The following is a 22,919-nucleotide window of genomic DNA, read 5'->3' as shown; positions in this document are numbered from 1 at the left end:
CTCATTAGGACTTGTTAAGAAATCAACACACTCATCTAACAGGCAACGTTAACCGTCCGTCGTGGACTATTTTATCTTAAAATTTTGCAGAACTAAATGGATTCTGAATAGTGGAAAGTTTCCGTCTTAGGCCTGTCGCCCTCACACGTGCGTGCTGATGTGCCGACATATGTAACTAAGAAAGTTTCACGTTAGATTTTGTGCACGAGTGTTCGATAATTTGGATTCGCGATCAATCTTTTCAGATGAGATAATTATCAGCTGGAGGGAAATGTGAAGTTGAGGTTTCAATAGATACGTGTGGCTGGGTTGGGGACCTTTACGATTCTAAGCATAATTAGGGAGGGTGGTCTTTCAGCTCGGGAAGTGAACTTCATCGTCTTAAATACCGGTCGAATCAATCCGGCTACTTCCGCCGAAAATTGCACTGCGCCCATATCACATCTTCTTGCGGGGAGAAGAAGAAGGAGAAAATTAAGATGTCACATCTTACAAGGAAAGTAGTCGGTTCGACAAAATGGCGTTCTCAGTACAACGATCGACACGGTTCAAGCACTCCGGAGTCGAGCCCTTGACACCCGATGGAGATTAAGGGACGACGAGATCTGGACTCCACTTGTTATATCCAACTGTTATGATCAAACTTTAATGGTGTATTTGATTTTAGAGTTAAGTATAGTTGAGTCTTGATTTTAATTGAGTTGTAATGATTGTATTGTTAAATCATGAGAAAAAGTGTGAAAAAGTAATTAATAGTTGAGAAAAATGTAATGATTGTGTCGTTAAATTGTGAAAAAAGTAACGAATAATTAAAAAATTGAATTGAATGATTAAAAAATTGAAAAAAAAAAGCAATGATTGTTCTGTTGATTTTTATTGTATAATGAATAGAGTTAAAGTTGAAGTTAAAGTTAAAATTTTTAAAATATGATTGTAAAATCAAACTGAGATTCAAAGGAATCGAAGTGAAATGCCCTTTTTTTTCATCTGATTCACTTGAAAACCCTACCAAAATGGAGCAGGACACTGCTTCGATCTTTCCTCATCGGTGCCACCGACTTGTAGACCAATGTGTCCGTTTAGACAAGAATCAAATCGAAATAATTGCAATTTTCATGGAGATCGACAGGATATCTGATCGATTAGAAGGCGATTAATTAGACTTTGGATTATTAATTGCTGATTTAAGCAATGTAAAATAGGCAAACCTACACATACATACATGGAGGGCGGGAGGAGACAAAGTCGTTTTCGAGGTCGCAATCAAACTTTTGCCCCTTTCGCCGAAGGAAGAGACGAACCATAAAAGCTGCAGAGACGACTCCTTAGCCAATAAAATCCGGTCTCCAATGTCAAAATTGGCGGGACCCCCACCCCCCACTGTCATCCGTGTTTGACCGTTGATTCCTCCCCCTCCATCTCGTATCGGAGCCTTCATCCCCAACAAGAAACCCCAGCTTGCAATCGATTAGATCACGACATGCTTTTAATTTATCGGTTGAAATTGTTCCATACAATACTTCAACATCAATTTATTCCGATCACGAAGTCATTGTTTGGAGTTTACTTGCAAGTCTGCCCTTACACAATCTGTGAAACTGAGGCCCATCGTTGTCCGGATCGTGAGAGAACGAATGGTTAAGAATCATAAGAAGCTATGTGTTTTCCCCTCCTTTCGATCTTCTCCATATACGAACTGCATTTTAGGACTTCATTGGGGGATTCTCTTAGCAGTTAGCAATCATTCCAGTGCTCAAATATGAAGTACAAGTCTAAGATTTCATATTGGGCCTGCGTCAATTCTTATAAGAAGCCCAGTCCATTTGTTGGGCCCAGTAAAGAGCTTCTTCTTCCTCTCTCTTTTCGTCCCTCTCCTGCTCCTCACTCTGCAAGCAAGAACTTCGCCCCAACGCCATAGACGCCGAGCAGGTACGAGCTTCCATTGCACCAGTGGCATTAGTTTCATAATGTTGCTTGATCTTTACGAGTTGCAGAAAGCTTCGGTTTTTTTGCCCTTTTCCCAGTTTGGTGAATTTCTAGCAAACCTCGGCTAGGTCTAACAATCCGCCGGTTGTGCTCCAATTCTGAAGGAGTCAGCTAGTCAATGTTCGATTGCCGTGAAGATATCGCATTTAGTCCGTGTCAGGATGTGTTTGGGATCCACAAGATTGATGCTTGTGCTGTCCGTTCTTAGAAGTCGGAGTAATGTGGGCATGGTGGCGCTGTGAGTGGGTTTTGTGATGCCGACTTCAGCGATTGTATATTAGCTCAGAAGAAGTTTGATTGTGTGGTGAAGTAAATAAAACCAAATCTGCTGATTATCTTTGTCCGGTCGAAACCGGGAACATAGTTGGGTTCATGATGACCTCTTGTTTTGACTAGCTGGTGTTTATACTGCTTATCCTGCTGGATCCCGTATCGAGCTATAATGCTTTCTTGGTGCTGTTGCCTTGATTTTCAGGTGAATTATACATTGCCTTTGAAAGAAGGGAAAGAATGCCTTTGGGACTTCTAGCAGGGCTCGCACGAGCCGCGAGGAGGAAGCGTACATCCTCTCTTGACATTCTTTCTTCGAAGCGTGCTCCACGAAATTATTACAAGGGGAAGAATTGCAAGCCTACTGGTTTTCATACTCGCAAAGGTCTGATCTGTTTACTTTCCACTTCGTTGAATGACTTCAATCGAACTTTTAATCCTTTTGCGATTTGGTGTAACATTCACCTTGAAATCGGACAAGTCAATTAGATTGCAAGGTTAGATGGTAGCAATGGAGCAATTAGAGGTTCATTCTCTCTGCCTAGGGTGTGGTAGTAATGCATTGGTTTGGTTGAACTGCCCTAGTGCACACGGGCTTAATACTATTAGACCGGCTGGGAAACGTTCTGATTATGACATTCTCATTTCTTTTACAATTACAATTACAATTAAGGCTAAGTTATCGTCCTTTCTATTTTCTTCTCATGATGGTAAAAACTCTTAAAAAATGTGATGATTTACTCTCAGTATTGTAAAATCAATAACTTGCATTGGGACATAGAAAATTCATGGAATACAGTTTTGTTCGATTTACAATCAGAAGCAGCGAATCAACAGTTCTGAGCGTTGATCATAACAATTTGTTGGAAATTTTTAATCGATTAATCATATACTTGAACCAAATCTGCGCTGCAGGTGGATACATTGTACAGCCAGAGAAATTGCCAAACTATGTTGTCCCTGACTTGACTGGTTTCAAGGTATCCGATATCCGTCTCACATATCTCCTTTCTGTTGAAGCCAATCCCATTTTATGGCTTTTCAGACCTTCATTTCCAGAAGCCCAATCTTATCCTGACTGTGGCCTTTCAAGACATTTGAGCTATTGCCACTAGCTGGTTCCTCGACTGCTTGTTCTCATTTCAGTGCTTCCATATGCCAAAACTTGTACATCCTTCTAGGATTTGCTTGATCATCCAATCGAACCAAGAGCAGTAACTCATAGTCCAACTCATACAAAGTACCTTAGATTGGTCCCTGCCCTGAATGCGAAATACCATCACTAGTCCATCTTTTACTTGTTCACGGCACATCAAATTACTACTCATGATCATGTGAATGAATTTCCAATTCTCCTTATTATCGATTCTTACTGTTATTACTGTATGATTTGCAGCTAAAACCATACGTCTCCCAGTGCCCTATAGAATTGAAGACTGCAGAAGCTTCTGATGCATCTAAATGAGCAAATCGACCGAGGAAAAGAATTTCTGATGGACATTAGCAAATTCCGTGCCATTGTTAGCATGTGTTTTTCATCTTCTCGAGTTGAATCCTCTTTCATGTTCTTCAGGTCGAGAAAGAACATATTGGATCAGTCTACAAGCCAATGAAGTGAAGTCATCAAATTTTGATGTATCTGATTCCTTTAATCATTGCCCTTTAAAAAATTGAATTAGTTAAGGCATCGCATATTCTGTCAGGCAAAGATACTGCTTAAACAAGCTAAAGATTTGCGTCGTACCTAATATGATCATTCGAGCATAACCGGTAAGTTATGCTTCTCGGTGTCATCAAACTTTCAAGCTAGAGAAGTGCGGCCCACGACAATGAGAACATTGCTCGGATCTTTTGATGTCTAAATTTTCCAATGCGACAGATGGAGACAGGTTTCCTCCGCGTGATAATAAATTACATGTCTCAGGATATTAAAACAAAGGGGTTGTTCCCATCAACCCAATTTCTTTATATACATATATAGGTGTCTACATATGTATACATGTATGAATAAAATAAGGATCTAAGCCAACTATCACAACTGGTTGATCGATATTATTGTGATCCACCTCATGCCAAACAAGATTTGGCTCTCATATATACTGAAGAAGAGCTCGTCTGCTATCAAGTTAAATACTTATGTAACTACATTCAATGTACTAAATCCATGTATGTAAAACCCTATCAAATCCATTTGTTTGATTCTCCTAGATCTTCAATTTGATAAATCCGATCTCGTATACCCAAAAGTTCTTTTATGTTATTTGATCAAATATCGATCCATCTTAAGGTACAGCTCCTTCTGTCATCGACGGAATTGATACATTGAACTTACTATTAGTAAACTTCCTCGCGTTTTCTTAAGAGAAAAATTTTCTCTTCTCTATTGTTAGTTTAGAATAATTTCTTGATGGTTTGGTGAGAAGCGAAGCGTGATCAAATTGGCTTTATGTGCATGAGAAAAAGGAAGCCTCGTGAGTCACCCACTGCCATATATATCTAATTATCCAGTAGCTCTTTAATGCAAAAGATTTCGATCCACGTAATTAAAACGCAAAAGAGAAGAAAATCAAACTTAAAGAGCCGGTCAATGACAACGTGATCCCGATCGACAGTAGGCTGATAGATAGTGATCATTACTTAGGTGGCGTTTACTTCGAGTGTCATTAGATCACAGGAAATATTACGGAGAGTTTGGAGATTTCATATGAATATTTCGTTGCGACGAACATTGTATTTCTGAAATAGTACATGGTAATGTAATATTTTGGTTATTGGTACGAAGAATAGGTTGATGTGAAAAATATATAATTTTACGATAATATCTTTACCTTATTAATGCAATATATGAGTGAAATTATTAGTTTTAGAGCTACAGATACACACAATTCAAATATTATATTGCACCATTTCAAAAATTACATATAATATATAATTGTAAAACGGATGGAGATGATTAACAATGTCGCTTCAATCTTCAAATCCCTAGCTCCTCATGGCCTGACACTTTACTTAACTCATGACATTAATTAGGCACTTTCATTTATTACATTGTTTACATTTGTGAACCCGGCACATTAATTAAATGACCACATTAAATCATGAAAATTCTCAAAATGAAAAAAATACATCAATTAATTCACAATATTAATTTATTCCATACACAATATAATAAAATTATTATCTAACGATGCATATAAAATGAAATATAAAATATATAGCCAAATAATAATCCCACTTAACGTGCGGATGAAGCAACTAGTTAACGTTATTTTAGAAACTATTTGAAGATGGAAATTTTGATTTAAACTGGTCTTTCGCTTTTTCTTTCAGCAGGATAACAGAATTGGGATTCAAAGTGTACCTATAAAAAATATATGTATATTATTTATGAGAGAAAAAAAGAATAAGAAAATTGGAACGTATGTCTCTTCATGGGCAATTCATTATAATGATAATGTTAATATAATGTATTTGGAATAGAAATAGTATTCATATCTGTTAATCAATTAAAAGATAATATAATAACGACATATGATATGACAGCATGGAATATACCGTACCGAGCCCCGATGAAGCCAACACCTCGTGCTCGCGACTTTCTTTTTGTTCAGGCACAGAAAGAAAGTTACGCCTTCTTATTAATGTTTTCTTACTTTCTATTTATTTGACAAACATGCTATAAATAAATATTCACAATCCCCCCATTTTTTTTTTATATATTTCACTGCATATTAAGATGGATTAATTCAAGCACGATTCGATGGTTAACTTTTAATATGGTTTTAGTTAGACTCGAATCTAGTGAATGAAAAAAATTCATAACAATTAAGACAGTTTCATCTTTTAATGGACGTGCCCGGCTAGAACAAGATTATTTGAAGGTTATTGGATTTTCGAATACCAAAATACGTTTCGAAAAGAATTCTAATAAATTATCATTTCACGTGAGATCTGATAAGTCTCGTATAAAAAGCGAGATAAGTCCCGTAAGAAAAATACGAGCAATCTCACCTTATAAAACGTTCACGGTGACTGGTTCGATTCATCCCGGCATATGAAATAAACTTTTTGTCGACAGGAAAGAAAACACCGCCGTTTGAAGGTATTGATTGCGTCCGTCCTCTGCCCCCAGATTTTCTGCGCCGCCCCACACAGAGAGTTTCTCCATCCCATTCTACACTTCACAACATCACCCCCACCCAACAGATCTCAGCCGCCCACTCCAACGATGATCGGGCCCCACTCGATCACAGCCGTAGATTTATTCCTCCCGCCAACTTTTCCACCCCCATACCCCGTCAAAAAGCAATTTTTAAGAAGACCCGACGAAACTACGCATGAAGTATCATAGAAAGCCCATGCAAGCTAGCTTTCTATATATTCCCCTAAACAAGACCTAACCCGAAAGGGTTAGAGAGGGAAAATAAATGATATATTGTTCAACCTCATGGGATACCTAAGAAGACCAAAAGATGCTAAGGCTCGGTCAAGGAAGCCTGATGGACGCTGCCGGAGGCACCCGAAGCACCAGCAGGCCCCCGGGGTGTGCTCACTCTGCTTGAGAGAGAAGCTCTCCCAGCTCTCTATTGGCAGCGGCGGCAGCTGCTCCTCTTCTTCTCGTGGTGTAGGAGGAGACGAGTACTCTTCATGCTCGTCCTCTTCGAGCCTGTCGCCGTACGAGTCCTCGTCTTCTTGTTCTTCCCTGTCGTCCCCGGTGCACCGCTACAGGCTTGAGAAGGGCCCTGGCTTGTTGCGCGGGAAGGACGTGCTCATGAAGAGCCGGTCGATCGCTTTCGTTCCACGATGGAGGGGGAAGGAGGTAGGTGATCAGAATAAGGGCAAAGGTGGATTCTGGTCGAAGTTGATTCCTGTCCCGGGAAGAAAGACAGCTGGCTCGGGAGAGGGTTTGAAGCACTCCAAGACAGTGAGGGAGAGGATGACAATGCAAACGAAAACCTAATATATATCCACGCAACATATATCGGAAGGGATGGGATCGAGAGGGAAGCTAAACAAGCTACCTAGCGGCCCAATTTCCAACTGCGACGATAATTCGTTTAATTTTTTGGGGTTACATATTTTTACTTCTTCTGTCCTTGGATAAATAGAGCAGAGAATGCCAGTTGTTTAGATCTTTAATTTACATATGAAAATCATAGTCATAGAGGAAAAGTGAACAAACAGAGAGTGAAGGAGTGAGCACTGTGCGTATATATATGTGTGTGTGTGTGTGTGTGTTTTACACAAAAAGGAAGGGCAAAAAAGATTCAACTGCTCTCTCTCTCTCTCTATATATGTAATTATGTATAAAGATGGTTTCGAGTTCAATCTCATAAGATTCAAATAGGTTGGTTTGCTCTGCAAGAAATTGAAGTTTTCTTTTCTATGGACATAAATAATTAATTATGATACTAATATTCATGATTAATTAATTAATTAATTAGCATTACTGACGACACAGCTAAGGAAGTTGAGGAGACGTACTGGCAATCAACATGGCAAGTCAGTCGGCACTTAAAAGCTGCTGTGAGATCTGCTGATTGTCGAAGAAATTCTTTTCAGTCCAAAGCATATTATTATATCCCACTTTTATTTTAAAAGCTTACATTGCATACATATTGTATAAAATGAGATTGTCACTTAAATTATGTCGTTTCATAAATTCTCTAACTGGCAGAGTTGCAAATGAATGAGTTCCTATACCTTATACAAGATATGATTTCTGGTAACATTTGAGGTTTATTTGATTTTACGTAAGAACATAAGGGGCAAAAATTGAAACAATGATATAAAGTCCATTCGTCGATCTTTAAAAAAAAAAAGTAATATATAGGGTTCTGTTATTGAAGAGAAAAAATTCATGAAAAGTTGCAATAGGTACTGCTGCTGAAGAAAAAACTGCAAAATCCGATCCAATTTGTCAATTGGATCGGATTTTCATCCCTCTTCCACTCTTCTCCCACTCTCTCCTCTTCGTATAGCCTTCTCACTGTTCTCTCTCTCATTTCTCTTTTGTCTCTTCCTTCTTCAATTATATTAGTTACTCTAAATTTAAGTTAAAAATTCTTTTTTCTATTATATAAATTAATATATATTTTATTTTGTAAAGTGGTAAAAGTTGGTTTTATTTTTACTAGAAATATCAAAATAAGAATGGAAAAAGATATTTCTTATATCTCCGCACTTATATTTATCAACCGTATTTGATACTCTACTATATATTGCAAGATGTTAAAAGGAAAAAAAATATAATTATAAAAAAGCCTATTTACAATTACATGGAGCCATTTAAGTCAAATTGTCTAAACTTCTAAAATTAATAGCACCTAAATTATAAGAGCAATAGACGGTATCACATATGAACACGTGCATGCATTTTATAATTTTATGCAAATCCTATTTATGAAGACGACTTGGAAAGTTCATACGATTGTCCCTTTAGAATATCCATCAATTATGTTGCTTAAAGACAAGACAACGGAAGATGTATTAACAAGGGAAAAATTCCATCGTCCATGTCATGCATGAATGATTTATGATGACGTGCAAACTGTTGGATTAACACTTGGGGAATGATCGAATGACCAAGATAATCTTATACATAAACCGCACTTCGTAACATGAATCATATTCATGAAATCCACCGCTAAATGTTTATCTGAAGCTCCAAGGATTAATGAACGGTGGCATGACGATTTCTCATCTATTGATCGTTCAGATTAAAAAAATATGTGCATGCAGTTTTCGATTATGTTTTTTGGGATATTTCGCTTTTTTTTTTCCTTAAATCATAAGGAAGGTCCATGGTCAGTATAAGAATAAGAAATAAACTGAAATAAATACACATAAGTCTCATTGATGAGAATTGAATTTAAGATCTCTTGATTTTGAATCGGTGTTTTATGCCATAGTACTAAAGACATCTTCCTCCAGACTTTGGTTTTTAGATTGGATGATCGATGTCTGCACTTTCAGCAACAGCTGGCGATCTGAAGATTGTGTTATGACAAATCAATTGTTTGGAAATTTCCTGGATTCTTGACCATTTCTTTTTTTTGGATAAATAGACTCTTGACTTGTGACATTAGACATGCAAGTGAAGCCCAGCGTGTGAATAACAACGATAAAATTTAAGATCTTGGGTTCCTCGAAAGTTGGATAAAGTAATAACTTCTTTCGCAAGTTGGATAATTGACAGCGATTGACCCGAGCCTGAGGTTGACCCAAACCAACTCCTGCCGTTGACCGGGCCATTCATTTGAGGCCACACCCGCAGCCGTCGTTGACGCAGTTCGGTCAATACCGTCTTGTACACTTTCACAAGCACGGTGCCCAGCCTGCGGTGTTGCCTCGAGTCAGCAGCGATTCTTTCAACACAGTCGGTCGATGTTTCGACATGTTGAATCGGATATGTCAATATTCTCTCCACACTCGGGTGCAATCAGCAACTCATCAAGAGCGTAACAAAGGAACCAAGAGTAAACCGAGTAAGAGCTTGAGTGCGCAGCACATGAATCATGATCCATTCCGTGTAACAAGTTGGACTCGGGAGTCGGAAGAAATTAACACGCAATAATTCCTCCGGTTCAATACAAGCGTAAAATCAGGTTTAATAATGCCAAATGGCTAATCTCATAGGTTCCATATGTCCCATTTTTAGAATATAAGCTTAACGTGATAACATGTATGTATCGCGATGCAAATCCTCCTATCAGTGTGATCTAATCTAATGGGGTACGGTACTTACCCATTCCCAGGGACAGAGAGAAGGGTAGTATTTCGCAAACTTATCGCATTCGGGAGCACCTTCTCCCTTGGCGGCAACACAACTAGGGGAAACTAAGGGGACAAGAGAATTAGACAGGATAAACACAGCAAGGAGCAAAGTTATAAACTCCGGTAAGCAAATATAACTTACCGATGGTACTCAATGTATTGAGTGAAGCAATGTCTTGTTTGGTTGGTGGTAGCGAAGCGAAAAATCTGCCGGGCGCAGTTTCAACCTGAAAAGAATAGGAGGAATGAACAAGCAGAGAAAAGATAATCAGCACATTCCACAGAGAGCAAAACAGTGGAATCAAGATTGCAACCAAATGATAATTATATACTATATCAAGATAAAAGCACCTTTATCTCCTGTTCTTCAGCAGCCACTGCATCACCTGCGTTTCCCTCCTCGCTCGTTTCAGTAGTCTCCTCGACGCCACCTGCAGCAGCTGAAGCCTCTTCGACCTTCTCAACAGGAGCTTCGTCAGCAGCAGCAGCATCGCTGCTTTCTTCGGTGGCTGGAGGGTTGACTTCAGCAGGTGGGACCTATTGGGGCAGCTTCTCTCCTATATGGAGAATGGTGAGGGCGGGTATTTGAGGTAATCCCACATAAAAAAATTGAGAGGAAATCCATAAGTTTATAAGAGATAATAGTCTAGCAACCTATTCGCTTAAACTTTTGAGTTTCGAATAAATCCGAGTCCGAAGTTGACATGTGAATTTTTTCTAACAAGTGATATGAGAGTTCAAGGTAACAATTATGGGGAAGCGCATATGCATATGCGTGGAAACCCACACCACACTAAGCCCCGAGTGTGGAACTCGTGGTTAGTAAATGGTCTAATAATTGGATCCGAGTCCAGAAGTGAAAGCCTGGCTCAAAATTAGTTGTGTCAAGTGTGTTGCTTGCCGTCGTATCACGGGAACTACGACAAAGTCCTCCACATAGTCAAGAAGGGGGAGAATTGTTGGGACGGCTTCTCCACTATATGGAGAATGGTGAGAGCGAATGTTGGAAGTAATCTCACATGAAAAAGTTGATAAAAAATTCATAAATTTATAAAAGACGATGATCTAACAACCTATTGACTTAAAATTTTAAATTGTGGATATATCTGAGTCCGAAATAAACTTGTAAATTTTTCCTCACAAGACCTCAGCAGGGAGTGTCAGCCACTTCTTCCGAAGCAGCTTTCACAGGGGTCTCAGGCTTCTTTACATCAGCAGGTTTTGTGACCACTTCCGATTTCTCTCCTCTTTCTCCTTCAATGCGTATTGCTGGAGATGAACATTTTGTGTTAGAAAGGCTCATACTCTTAAGTTGAGCTGATACAATCTTCAGGAGATGGTTTATTGATTAAATATCAAATCTGAGTGCCTATGTAATGCCACTAAACACACTCCTAAGTCACTGAACTCCACAGTATGAGTAGATCTTTGTAAAATTATGAATGCATACTAATGCTGAAATTAATTTTTATGGTTGGGTCTTGTTTTGTAGTTAAAATTGAAAGATATTTATTTATCACAAAGAGAAATATTTTAATACTTGAATAGTACTTATTTCATCGTTATTTCTCCACAAACTTTATAAAAACATAAATTTGAGGTAGTATCATTTTGTGGAAAAAATGCGTATAAGAATAAAAAATGATATTTGGTCGACTTTTGTAGAGTATGAAATCTGTTAATTAATTATATAGATAACTGGGGCATGCTAATGTTGATCTTGTTTGGAGGAAGTAAGAAAAATATTTAAAAATGGAGAAAAACGAAAAATAGTCAAAGTTTGGGTCAATTTCAAAAAGGGTAAATTGCACTGGTAGTCAAAAAAATTTTATAAATATTTTAATATGGTACAAAAAGTTTTTTTTGCTACATGATGGTACAAAATGTTTCAAAGTTATTTCAGTATGGTACAAACCGTCATCTGGTCATTAACGCCGTCAAACCGTCCTTTATAAGACCGTAAATTTTATACTATCATGTAATTTACGTAAAACATTTTGTACTATTAAGTTACAACTTCAAAACATTTTGCATCATCATGTAACATCCCATAAAAATCGATTTTGCACAATCAGCGTCAACCTGACGGCGTCATTGGCGAGATAACGGTTTGTACTATACTGAAACAATTTTGAAATATTTTGTACCATCAAGTAGCAAAAAAAATTTTATAGCATATTAAAATATTTGTAAATTTTTTTGGATCACCAGTACAATTTATCATTTTAAAAATAGCAAAAGGGAAGGTTAGAAATAAAAAAGGGAGAGAAAAGGGACACTTGTCCTGCTCACCTTGCCAGGGAGACATCTCATGCCATCTTCCTTTTCATATTTGTGGCAAAATTTTAAAGGCATGTTTGGTTTGTAAGTTAAAATCAACTTGATTTTAATTTTAACTTTAACTCAACATACTATACAACAAAAATACATATTTTTCAAATCAAAAATTTTAATTTTAACTTTAACTTAACACACTACACAACAAAAACACACGTTTTCCAAGTCAAATTTTTAATCCCAATTCATTTGTCCTTTTCTAGAATCAAAATCAAAATTACTTTAACTCTGAATCCAAACGACTGTAAAATACTAAATCGGCTGTTCATAATTAGAAAATAAAAAAGGTAAAAATTATAGGTTGACACATGGCATTATGAAAAGCAGATTTAGTATATTTTCTTTTACTTGTGCAGCTCGTGAAAGATAAAAAGAAAATTTATGTATATTTTTACATCCTTTACTGAATCAAACATCATCAATTACATTCTCTACTAAATAATTTGGGTCTTTTGGGAATACATCATATAAATCCTTTATGGTACATTAATTAGATCATTTCGTCAAAATTAGTTTGACAGTTTTAACTAAATGGCATGTCTTGTCATTTAAATTCTTGCTTTTATTTTTCATTATCCTTTTTCCTTTTTATTGCCTTCTTCTCTCTCCCTTTTCTCTTTTTCCTTCTTCAATTATATCAATCATTTTAAATTTAAATTATAAGTTTTTCTCAATTATATATATATACATTGATTATGGAAAATGGTAAAACTTGGTTTTAGTTTTACTAGAAATATCAAAATAAGAACGGAAAAAGGTATTTCGTATAACTCCGCGCTTATATATATGCCAATCTATTGCAGGATGTTAAAAAAATGATAATTGAAAAAAAAAAGCCCATTTACAACGACATGGAGCCATTTAAGTCAAATTGTCTGAACTTCTAAATTCCTTATAAGAGCAGTGACGGCATCACATACAAACACATATGCATGCATTCTATAATTTTATGCAAATCCTATAAATACGACTTGGAAAGTTCATGCGACTATCGTTTTAGAATATCCGTCAATTATGTTGCTTAAAGACAAGACTGGGGAATGGTCTTCATGTTGATCATATAACCTTATGCAGAAATCGTACTTCATAACTTGATTTGGAATCATGAAGTCCACTGCTTAATGTTTATATGAAGCCACAAGCATGACGATTTCCCATCTATTGATCGTTCGATTGAAAAAATATGTGCATATAGATTCTGAAGTATTTCCTGGGAGATCTCTTTTCTTTTCTTTTTATCATAAAGAAGGTGTATAGAACTAGTACAAAAATAATACATAAACTAAAACAAAATGACACGTAACTTTTATTGGTGAAAATTAAATTTAAAATCTCTTAATTTCGAATCGATACAATTGCAATAAGATCCTTCCTTTGAGACTTCTGATTTTAGATTGGACGCTCGATGTCTGCACTTTTAACAACAGCTGGCGACCTGAAAGATTGTGACAAACCAATGGTTTGGAAATTTTCTTTTGCTGGAGCTCGACTTCCGACAGTACCCTGTGACATGCAAGTGAAGCCCAACACGTGCGTGCATGACACCGTCAAGTGGATATCTGGGGTTCGTGTAGCAAGTTGGATAATTGATGACGATTGACCCGGCCCTAAGGTTGACCCAAGCCAACCCCTTCCGTTGACCGGCCCATGTACACGAGGCCCCACCCACAGCCATTGTTGACCCAGTTCGGTCAATACCGTATTGTACACTTTCACAAGCACGGAGCCAGCGGTTTCGAATGAACCACCAGGTCCAGCAAAAAGGATGTACATATCTGTTGCCTCGAGTCAGACACGATTCTTTCAACGCAGTCGGTCGATGTCACGAGATGTTGAATCGGATATGTGCAATATTTTCTCTGCACTCTGGCGCAATCAACAACTCACTCTGGCGCAATCAACGACTCATCAAGAACATTACGAAGGAACTGCGAGTAACCGAGGGTAAGAGCTTGCGTGGGTCCATTCTTCTGGTTCAATACAAGCAGAAAATCACGTTTAATAATGCCTAATCATAGGTTCCCAATGTCCCAGTTTCAGAACATAAGCTTAACGTGATAACGTGTAGGTATATTATGATGCAAATCCTCCTACCAGTGCGAAATATAATTCGTCAGGATATAACATTCAAATTATGTACCATCCGGCAATGACATCATCGAATCCACAAGGCAATCTCAGAAACCTTAATTCAAATAAACAATAGCCCATCATATATCAGGAGATTCGAGAAATTATTGAATGGACCCAATCTGTAGTCCTTCCTGGCAAATAAAAGTCAGCACAAAATCATTGATAGGAAAGCACATACTGTAAGAGGTTATCTTGGAGACAGTCGATAAGCAGTATATCCTTGTATGGGTGGCAAAAAATTTGTGTATTCCGATCTGCTAGAAAACTAGCTAGTTCTCTTCTTACAGACAGGAAAGCGAAAATCGTTTTATTAGCTCATTTCTTAAGACATAACAATCCTGGAGAGTTACTCTCTCATTCAAGAAATCATCCGCTGCATCATGTCGTAACCTTCAAGAGAAGAAATATCTTCCAAAACATAGGTCTGTTTACAGCGGACCAGGAAAAGTGCCACTCTCCCTCTGCTCATTCCACTTATCAATCTGGACCCAGAAAAGATTTATGTAAGCAAGCTACAGCTAGAAAGAGATACCGGCACTAAGAAGTAGGGATTCAACAGATATTATACATAAACAAATCCCCCCCCCCCCCCCCCCCCCCCCCCCCCCCTTCTTTCTCTGAAGATAGATGGAGAAACAGAGAAGGTTGATGGAAACATCTTTTTTGCTAATTCTGCTGAAGGTAGGCGAGATATACTCATCACGTCGCAATAAAGCCCAGCCTTTGCTTAAACTCAGCTTACCGTTGCTATCCTAATTAATCATATACCCTTCAATTCCACATTTTTTTCTTAATTCTCCGGCTGTGAGGCTAATATTGCGGTTCTAGACGAGATATACTCATACCAGTCGGAAGAACTATGTAGCACAAGTAACTAAGAAGGTCAAATGGGCACTTACCCATTCACCGGGGCAGAGAGAACGGTAGTACTTTGCAAACTTATCGCATTCAGGAGCACCTTCTCCCTTGGCAGCAACACAACTATGGGAAATTAAGCAGGCAAGATAATTAGATGGAATAAAGAGGAAGGGTAAAAAGTTACATACTCCTGTATAAGAAAGTATAAATTACCGATGGTACTCAATGTATCGAGTGAAGCAGTGTCTTGTTTGGTTGGTGGTAGGGAAGCGAAAATCTGCTGGCGCAGTTTCAAGCTGAAAAGAATAGGAGGAATGAACAAGCAGCGAAAAGATAATCAGCACTTTCCACAGAGAGCAAAACAGTGGAATCAGATTGCACCCAAATGAAAATTATATACTATATCGAGATAAAAGCACCTTTATCTCTGGTTCTTCAGCAGCCTCTGCATCACCTGCGTTTCCCTCCTTGCTCGCTTCAGTAGTCTCGTCGGCATCACCCGCAGCAGCTGAAGCCTCTTCGACCTTCTCAACAGGAGATTTGTCAGCAGCAGCATCACTGCTTTCTTCGGTGGCAGGAGGGTTGACTTCAGTAGGTGGGACCTCAGCAGGAGTGTCAGCCACTTCTTCCGAAGCAGCTTTCACAGGGTTCTCAGGCTCTTTTACATCGGCAGGTTTTGTAACCACTTCCAATTTCTCCTCTTTCTCCTTCAATGCATATTGCTGGAAATGAACATCTTATGTCAGGAAGAATGATACAATCTTCAGGAGATGTTTTATTGATTAATCATCAAAGTTGAATGGCTATCCAAAGCCACCACTAATCACAATCCCAAGTCACTGAACTCCACAATAGGAGTAGATCTTGGTACTCGGTGTAAGCAAAATATATTAAGAAATACATTTACCCAGACAGAATGAGCATCAAAGGTTTCTCACTCAACAGTTGAGAAATACATTTTGGCAGACCAACACATAAACTACTTCGGATGGGGCCAAATGAGCGGTATGCCTCGACAAGGAGATATAGAAACCAATTATTTACTATGCCTAAGACCCAATTCAGCTGGATATAAGCATAACAATTCAAGAATTAAAACCAGAATAACTAATGCGGTCACTGGAGTATGGAGAAACCTTTTATGTCTCTCACTCAGATACTTCAGAAGAGGAGCTCACAAAGCAAAGCTACCACATGAACTCGCACAGGAATTTCAACGACGATTACCAACAACCAAGACAGATGGAAAGTACAATCACCCTAGATGGAACAATGCCGATGAGGAAAAATTCAGCACAAAGACAACTTTTTTCGCACAACTAGAGCAATAGAGATTCACATTTCCAACTCCCACATTGAGCTAAAATCATAAGCACGAGCAAAGTGAGCAGATTTAGCTAATAGCAACAACTACCAAATTCATGCCTCTCGCTTGACAGAAGCTCATCGCAAGCCATCGCGACAGATCTGTCAAAAATCAAAGCCTACCCGCTACATAGCATCCTAGATCCACACCATAAGAACGGAAGATTTCATCTCAATGGACGATTCACAGAGAAGTCAAACATCAGAAGAATCTAGCACAGCAAGAGCTCGAGCAGCACGGATTGGTCATGGCAATCCCAAAATGAGCAACCAAATCTTACAAATTTCAGACAGCACCGGGTCGATTCGCAAGAAGGGGTATCATTCTCACCTCGGCGAGGGATGGGACAGTGCCGCTTTGAGCTTCCGCCATGGGAGGAAGGGAAAGCGGGAATGCGATCGGCGGTTTGGTTGGCGGATTGTGTTCTCAGAGCGTCTGCCCCAAGCAGAGACAGAGAGAGGAGGAAGCTAACAAGGGGGAAGGAGATGATGGGTAAGGCTAGGTTTGGGACATCCCTCGATTTTTCACTGCGGCGGTAAAACACTGAAAGTGCCGGTGAATTTGTTTTTACTTCGGTTGGACCGTCGTAGGACTTGTCGGGTGAATAGTAGCCGTAGGATATAGGGTGGACTGGAAAGATCCGACGGTTGCCGCAGAGGCTAGGTTCTTCCAGTGAAGCGTGGATGTTGACCGTCCAAGGTCCCACTCAATGCCACGTCGTGGGAAATTTTAATAGGCATGGGTGGCCGGCCCCGCCCAAAGGTCAGCCGCGGCGGGCTTGATTCGCCTGCCGGACCATTAGGAAAACCTTGATTCTATAAAGATATCTTTTTGAAAAATAAGACTCAATTTTTATGAAACCGTAATTGATACGTCTGGTTTTGTAATATAGACTTCCATTCGTTTTTTGAGTGGATCGATAGTATGTCATTAGTAAAATACCTTAATGATGTTTCATAATTCGGTTAAGATGGGAGTAATTTTTGGTATGACACGTAAATCCATGTCATGTACAGTCCATCATCGGATGCAAAAGCCTAGAATGCTCTTGGGGAGTTTAGTAGGGACCAACACAATGTCCAAAATGCAAGATCTCTTGTGTAGACCACAGCCTTTGTGGCCCAATGAATTTGAACGAGAAAAGGAATAGAAAGGATATATATTTTACCAAGAAACATGAATTAGGATGAGTAGATGATTAAGAACCACCACAAGGCACCAATATCCAAATAAAAAAAAATCATTTTCTTTATGATTTCCAAATATTTATATTACATATGTATAATGGTTGATATGGGATTAAAATAATTACAATGGTAAGTACTAAAATATAGTACTTTAATTGATATTAGAGTTTTGTGCGAAAGTTGTTATGTTAAACCAACCATACATATTCACGACCATGTGATTTAGGGAAATGAGATTTCATATTCTCGATAAGATGAGCAATTCCAAGAGAATGGTTGATAGTGAATAGTATGGTCGAGTGGATGCGATATTGTCGATCGAGAAACGGGAGCTATTTATCCATCCACATGATGCAACGGAGGCTTTTTCCTTCAAGCAGCAAGTCAAAGGCTTTGTTGATCTCTTGGAAGCTCAGATGATGTGTTATGAAGTCATCCAAATTCAGCTCCTGCACGTTGGAGTTCGTCGTCACCACAACTGCTAATATATAAAATATTTAAAAAGCTGTAAACAAAGTGAGAATTATATTGTACCCTTTAAAACAAAAACAAAAAAACAAAAGCAGTGCGATAATAAAATCTATAATTTCAGTTGAGGAATAAATGATATTTTGCCCACACCTTCTCCAAATATTTACGAGCGAGGACGGGAATGTCAATTTTTGGTTTTAAGCCCCCAAATAAACAGCCAGTTACAGTCTTGCCCCCGAGAAGCTCGAAAGGGTTGAGGCTCAATGGCGTCCCTCGCGTCTCGACTCCCAAAATGACCGTCTCGCCACACCCCTGATTCAACCATTGTATGAGTGTTAGGGCACGAAAAAAATGATGACAGAGAAACAAGAAGAGAAAGAGAGAAATTGGAAACAATCTGCCTTGCTTGAGCAGCGTTAGCAGATTGCTTGTATTAATAGCTAGAATAATCAGTTTACAAGATCTCTCACGAGATTACAAAGAGTAACCGAAAAATATTCATAATAATATCATCTAAATATCCTCTAATAAAAAAATATACCATTGATCATCCTGTTTTAAATTTGACTTCTGGAATATACATAACATATAGAGGATAAAAACTTTTGTCCTAAAAAAAAAAAGGTGACACCAGTAAATTGTATGAGATTACCTCGCGGCTGCTAGCAAATGCATCTGCCATCACAGAAGCCACCCCGATGCATTCAAAGCAATAGTCTGCACCCCCATTTGTCATTTCTTTAATGACCTAATCGAATATCAGTAAGTACCGTAAGATCATTAAAAATTGAATATGATCATATAATTTTTCGTATGCTTTTTTTTTTTCCTTTAATCACGAGCATTCTTATCCTATTAGTTGAGATTAATCTCATCCTTTAATAAAAGCATAGTTCTCAACAAACCTCACTGACTAGTTTGTCTCCGCAGTCGGAAGGGTTGATGAAGTCTGTGATCCCAAACTTCTTTCCTAACCCATACAAATCAAAATTTTGAAGCATAAGCAATGTGCTGCTTCTTTGAGAGGCTGAAAACGAAATTTATCTAATGTGCTGAATAACAAATCAGATTCGAAGTGGTCATAACATAATAAATAATGCAGCATTACCTATCTCGAACTTCTCGGGATTAAGATCGACTCCGATAATCTTGGAAGCTCCCCGTAGTCTTGCCCCCTCCGCAACCTAAGATTAGTTTGATGCATACGTGATTTCCATTTTTTTTTTTTGTATTTTGTACCATTCGATATTAGAAGGCTTGACATGCTAAATTAATCTAGGCTTCAGATAATCCACTAACTAAAAATTAAAATTCTTTTAATCATGAGATTTTTCCATTCACAACACTCGAATTCAAAATTTTATCTAAGAAAAAGAGTGGTTGAACCAATTGAATCAAACTACGAGTACGATGGCTGGCAGACCTCCAACCGCAAATTCATTATTTCCTTTTGGGTTAATTTTCCAAAAATGAACAATGAAATTGAATGATAAAACATGGACCGAGGTGTCAAGTTTTCTATGGGCGGAAATTTTAAGGAGTAATATACCGCAAGCCCAACGGATCCGAGCCCAAATATGGCCACTGTGGACCCTTCCTCCACCCCTGCGACCTTCCACGCGGCTCCCACTCCTGCAGCCACGTCAGAATTATATTTTAACGTTATAACAATATTTTCTACGGTGAGACTGCATCTCATTTTATCCACTAAGACTAAGGATGCATTCGATAACTATTTAATCAATAAGCGCTTAAAAATTAATTATAAATTAGTTATATTGAAATATGAATTGGAATAAGAGTAAAAGAGAAAAGATGAGAGTTCAATTTATTTAATTATGGAGTCAAAATCTACTCAAAGAATAAATCATAAAATCTAAGTTAATCATTAAGTGATTTTTAATTTAGTAAAATGGACCCTCATGTTTCTTCATTTTTATTTTTCCCTTTCAGTTTTTATTATAAATAACTTGTAACTAGCTTTTAAGCACTTATTTAATTAAGTAGTTATCAGAATGGGCTATTAAGCCAGATATCCCATAATATCACAAGTTTCTCAAATGTATCTCATGATTTAAGAATTACCTAAAAATGCCCATGGTGTACATTTGTTTCTAAATCTATATTCACGTTAATTTCTCCGTCAACATTTAACGGTATTACTTATGTGAAACGTAAGTAGGTCAATTCTTGTCACTGTGACATTTCCCGGAATAGATTTGAGAAAAAAATTAAAATAATAGGATAAATTTGAGAAAAATTAAAACCGTAAGATAAATTTAGAGTTCAATTATTAATTGACGGTATAATAAATTTAGAATAAGATGTAAATCATAGGCATTTTGGATAATTTTTAAAACATGTAATAGATTTTAAAAAAAATAATAAAATCATGACTTTCTTATGAAAAGGATGCTAAAAGACCAATCTCAGCCAGAGAAAAGGCACGACATGCTTTTAATAAAGAGTTACTGCTTTCACGTTCGGGGAAAAAAAAAGTAAAAGAAGTGTTATTACTTTCATTCATCAAAAATACTTTAGAAGGAACACTACATCAAAGTTCTCTTTACGCTTTCTACCAACAAAAAAATTCTGTTTACGCTATCGACCCAATCGGGAGTGCCAGTTCAACTCACTCACCGGTGCACACGCCGCAGCTGAGCAGGCAGACCCGGTCAACGGGGTACAAACCGTTGATCTTCACGATGTTAGCAACGTCCACCACCGTGTACTCGGAGAAGCTGGAGACCCTGAGGTAGTGGTAAATCACCTGGCCGTCCAATCCCCTGAAGCGGCTGGTCCAGTCCCGGGGCATGTAATGGGTGAGGCCCGGCCGCCTCATGTAGACGGAGCAGCCGTTGCCCTTCGAGGACTTGCAGTCCCCGCAGTTGGGATGGAACACCGGCAGCACCGTGTCTCCCTCCTTCACCTCGTCGACGTTCTCCCCCACGCTCTCCACCACTCTTTCGAAGAAAAAAGAAAATATATTACCAATCAGCAGCCACATTTTCTAATTCATTTGGTTTGTACCAAACAACCACAGATAGAGATAGGAAGGAAGTCAAACGATGGGTTACCCAAACAACTCACCCAATGGCTTCGTGTCCGAATATTCTAGGAAAAATCGCAAATGGCTCCTGGAAAATTTACAAACATTGTAGAAATTAAGAGCCGATGACATAAATCACGAGTAACGGCGCAATTGACAAACCTTGCTACACGTGGTGAAGGGATTCGAAATTGCTTACTACATTCTGCTTCCAGGAAGTGATATCAGTGTGGCAGAGGGAAGTGCAGAGGATCTTGATCCGAACCTCCCAGGCCTTTGGTGGGTCAACCCCAATCTCCTCGATGGACAGAGGCTCCCCTGCTTTCCTGCAGATCGCCGCTGTTCGTTCCGCAACCGAGAATAAAGAAAAACCGAGCACCCATCAGAATCAACGGCTGCGAATACTGCGATGCGAGCTCTAACGAAACCTGACGTGAATGGGATAACACGGACCTTTGCATTTTATGGGCTTTCCTGCAGTTCCTGACCTGCTGCCTTCCATGGATGAATGAAGAAGAAGTAGATAGAAAATGATACACCTCGTACTGGTTCCTCCTTCCTTAATCTTCCTCGTCCTCCTCGGATGGGGTTCTGAGCTCTCAGTTGTCGTGTTGGTTATAAGGCATCAGCTTGGGGCAGCAGAGGCCACAGAGAGTGGTTGTCACTGTCAACCAAGTCAATCCAAAACCAAAATGATTTGTTGGAACGCTATCGTCGAGAGGACGGGAGCATTTTTGTCCCGTTCGGGGTGCAAGACAAATCGCTAAGTTATCCACCTATGCTTCATGTTCAATGTTTCATGGCGTATTCGAGGTGATTTAACTAGCTCCCTATCATAAGGCCATGCCCCGACCATCAGTTTAACGTCACAGAAGTAAGACCATCAAGACAATCTTGGCCCGCGGCGCTCCTGGGAAGTCTACATTATGATACGGTTCTGGTCTCGTTCAAAATCTCCCCTAGTTTACGCTCCTATTCTCCTTGTAGGGCAGATGCCCAGAAACTCGACCCCAGAATTTCATTCTGTGAATTTACAGTTAGTTTGCTGTACCTTACGAATGGATTCAAGATTCAAATCCCCCTTGTACGTTTAACGTATTGCTCGGATTAGGATGTTCCGCGGTTCTTCAACGCGCGCCATTTGTAACATGTTTGACCCGTTTTTCTTCTATTCGTTTTTTGTTTTTCTCCATTTGTTTTGAATATTAGGTGCTTGGTTGGTTGTCGACTGCCCAACTCCTCATCTCCCAATTTTAAGAGCAGATGAATGTGATCTCACAGAATAGCTAGAGAGCTGCTCAGAGAGTAATAGAAACCAAATTCATCCCACCAACAAGAGAGTAGGTAGGGGAGGAATACCCTCTTCAATTTCTTCTGTTCATTGCTTCATTGAAGAGATCAGTAAAAATCGATTTTAAAACTGAAAAATATGTTATTTATTCAACCAACACCCCTCGCGTTTCTCCTTGCCGTTTTTAATTGTTCA

General features: G+C 38.7%; 5 protein-coding genes across 5 annotated transcripts; 2 read left to right on the top strand and 3 right to left on the bottom strand.

Moving 5' to 3' along the window:
• The first annotated feature begins 1,754 nt into the window (after positions 1-1,754).
• Positions 1,755-3,999, top strand: LOC116207103 (39S ribosomal protein L41-A, mitochondrial). The gene is made up of 4 exons (XM_031539993.1): positions 1,755-1,929; positions 2,462-2,641; positions 3,172-3,236; positions 3,653-3,999. The coding sequence occupies exons 2-4, from the start codon at positions 2,497-2,499 to the stop codon at positions 3,719-3,721; spliced, it is 279 nt and encodes a 92-aa protein (XP_031395853.1). The 5' UTR covers positions 1,755-1,929; positions 2,462-2,496; the 3' UTR covers positions 3,722-3,999.
• Positions 4,000-6,652: 2,653 nt separating this feature from the next.
• On the top strand, positions 6,653-7,602 carry LOC116196106. Its single transcript, XM_031525664.1, has one exon. It carries the CDS (start codon positions 6,704-6,706, stop codon positions 7,214-7,216), a length of 513 nt encoding a protein of 170 aa, XP_031381524.1. The 5' UTR covers positions 6,653-6,703; the 3' UTR covers positions 7,217-7,602.
• Positions 7,603-9,755: 2,153 nt separating this feature from the next.
• Positions 9,756-11,335, bottom strand: LOC116202493 (cytochrome c oxidase subunit 6b-1-like). The gene is made up of 4 exons (XM_031534072.1): positions 11,201-11,335; positions 10,384-10,569; positions 10,175-10,259; positions 9,756-10,095 (listed from the first exon to the last, which is right to left on the bottom strand). The coding sequence occupies exons 1-4, from the start codon at positions 11,333-11,335 to the stop codon at positions 9,983-9,985; spliced, it is 519 nt and encodes a 172-aa protein (XP_031389932.1). The 3' UTR covers positions 9,756-9,982.
• A 3,301-nt stretch (positions 11,336-14,636) lies between these two features.
• On the bottom strand, positions 14,637-17,270 carry LOC116193080 (cytochrome c oxidase subunit 6b-1-like). Its single transcript, XM_031521832.1, has 5 exons — positions 17,057-17,270; positions 15,780-16,082; positions 15,574-15,656; positions 15,402-15,483; positions 14,637-14,984 (listed from the first exon to the last, which is right to left on the bottom strand). Exons 1-5 carry the CDS (start codon positions 17,096-17,098, stop codon positions 14,931-14,933), a joined length of 564 nt encoding a protein of 187 aa, XP_031377692.1. The 5' UTR covers positions 17,099-17,270; the 3' UTR covers positions 14,637-14,930.
• Positions 17,271-17,948: 678 nt separating this feature from the next.
• Positions 17,949-22,044, bottom strand: LOC116194842 (alcohol dehydrogenase-like 2). Its single transcript, XM_031523745.1, has 10 exons — positions 21,887-22,044; positions 21,633-21,772; positions 21,475-21,521; positions 21,025-21,347; positions 19,934-20,016; positions 19,493-19,568; positions 19,290-19,354; positions 19,037-19,132; positions 18,535-18,696; positions 17,949-18,362 (listed from the first exon to the last, which is right to left on the bottom strand). The coding sequence occupies exons 1-10, from the start codon at positions 21,933-21,935 to the stop codon at positions 18,246-18,248; spliced, it is 1,158 nt and encodes a 385-aa protein (XP_031379605.1). The 5' UTR covers positions 21,936-22,044; the 3' UTR covers positions 17,949-18,245.
• Between the last annotated feature and the right edge of the window lie 875 nt (positions 22,045-22,919).

Source organism: Punica granatum, chromosome 1, assembly GCF_007655135.1.
Source record: "Punica granatum isolate Tunisia-2019 chromosome 1, ASM765513v2, whole genome shotgun sequence".
In the NCBI taxonomy this organism is placed as follows: Eukaryota; Viridiplantae; Streptophyta; class Magnoliopsida; order Myrtales; family Lythraceae; genus Punica; species Punica granatum.
This window is presented reverse-complemented; position numbering and strand designations above follow the sequence as displayed.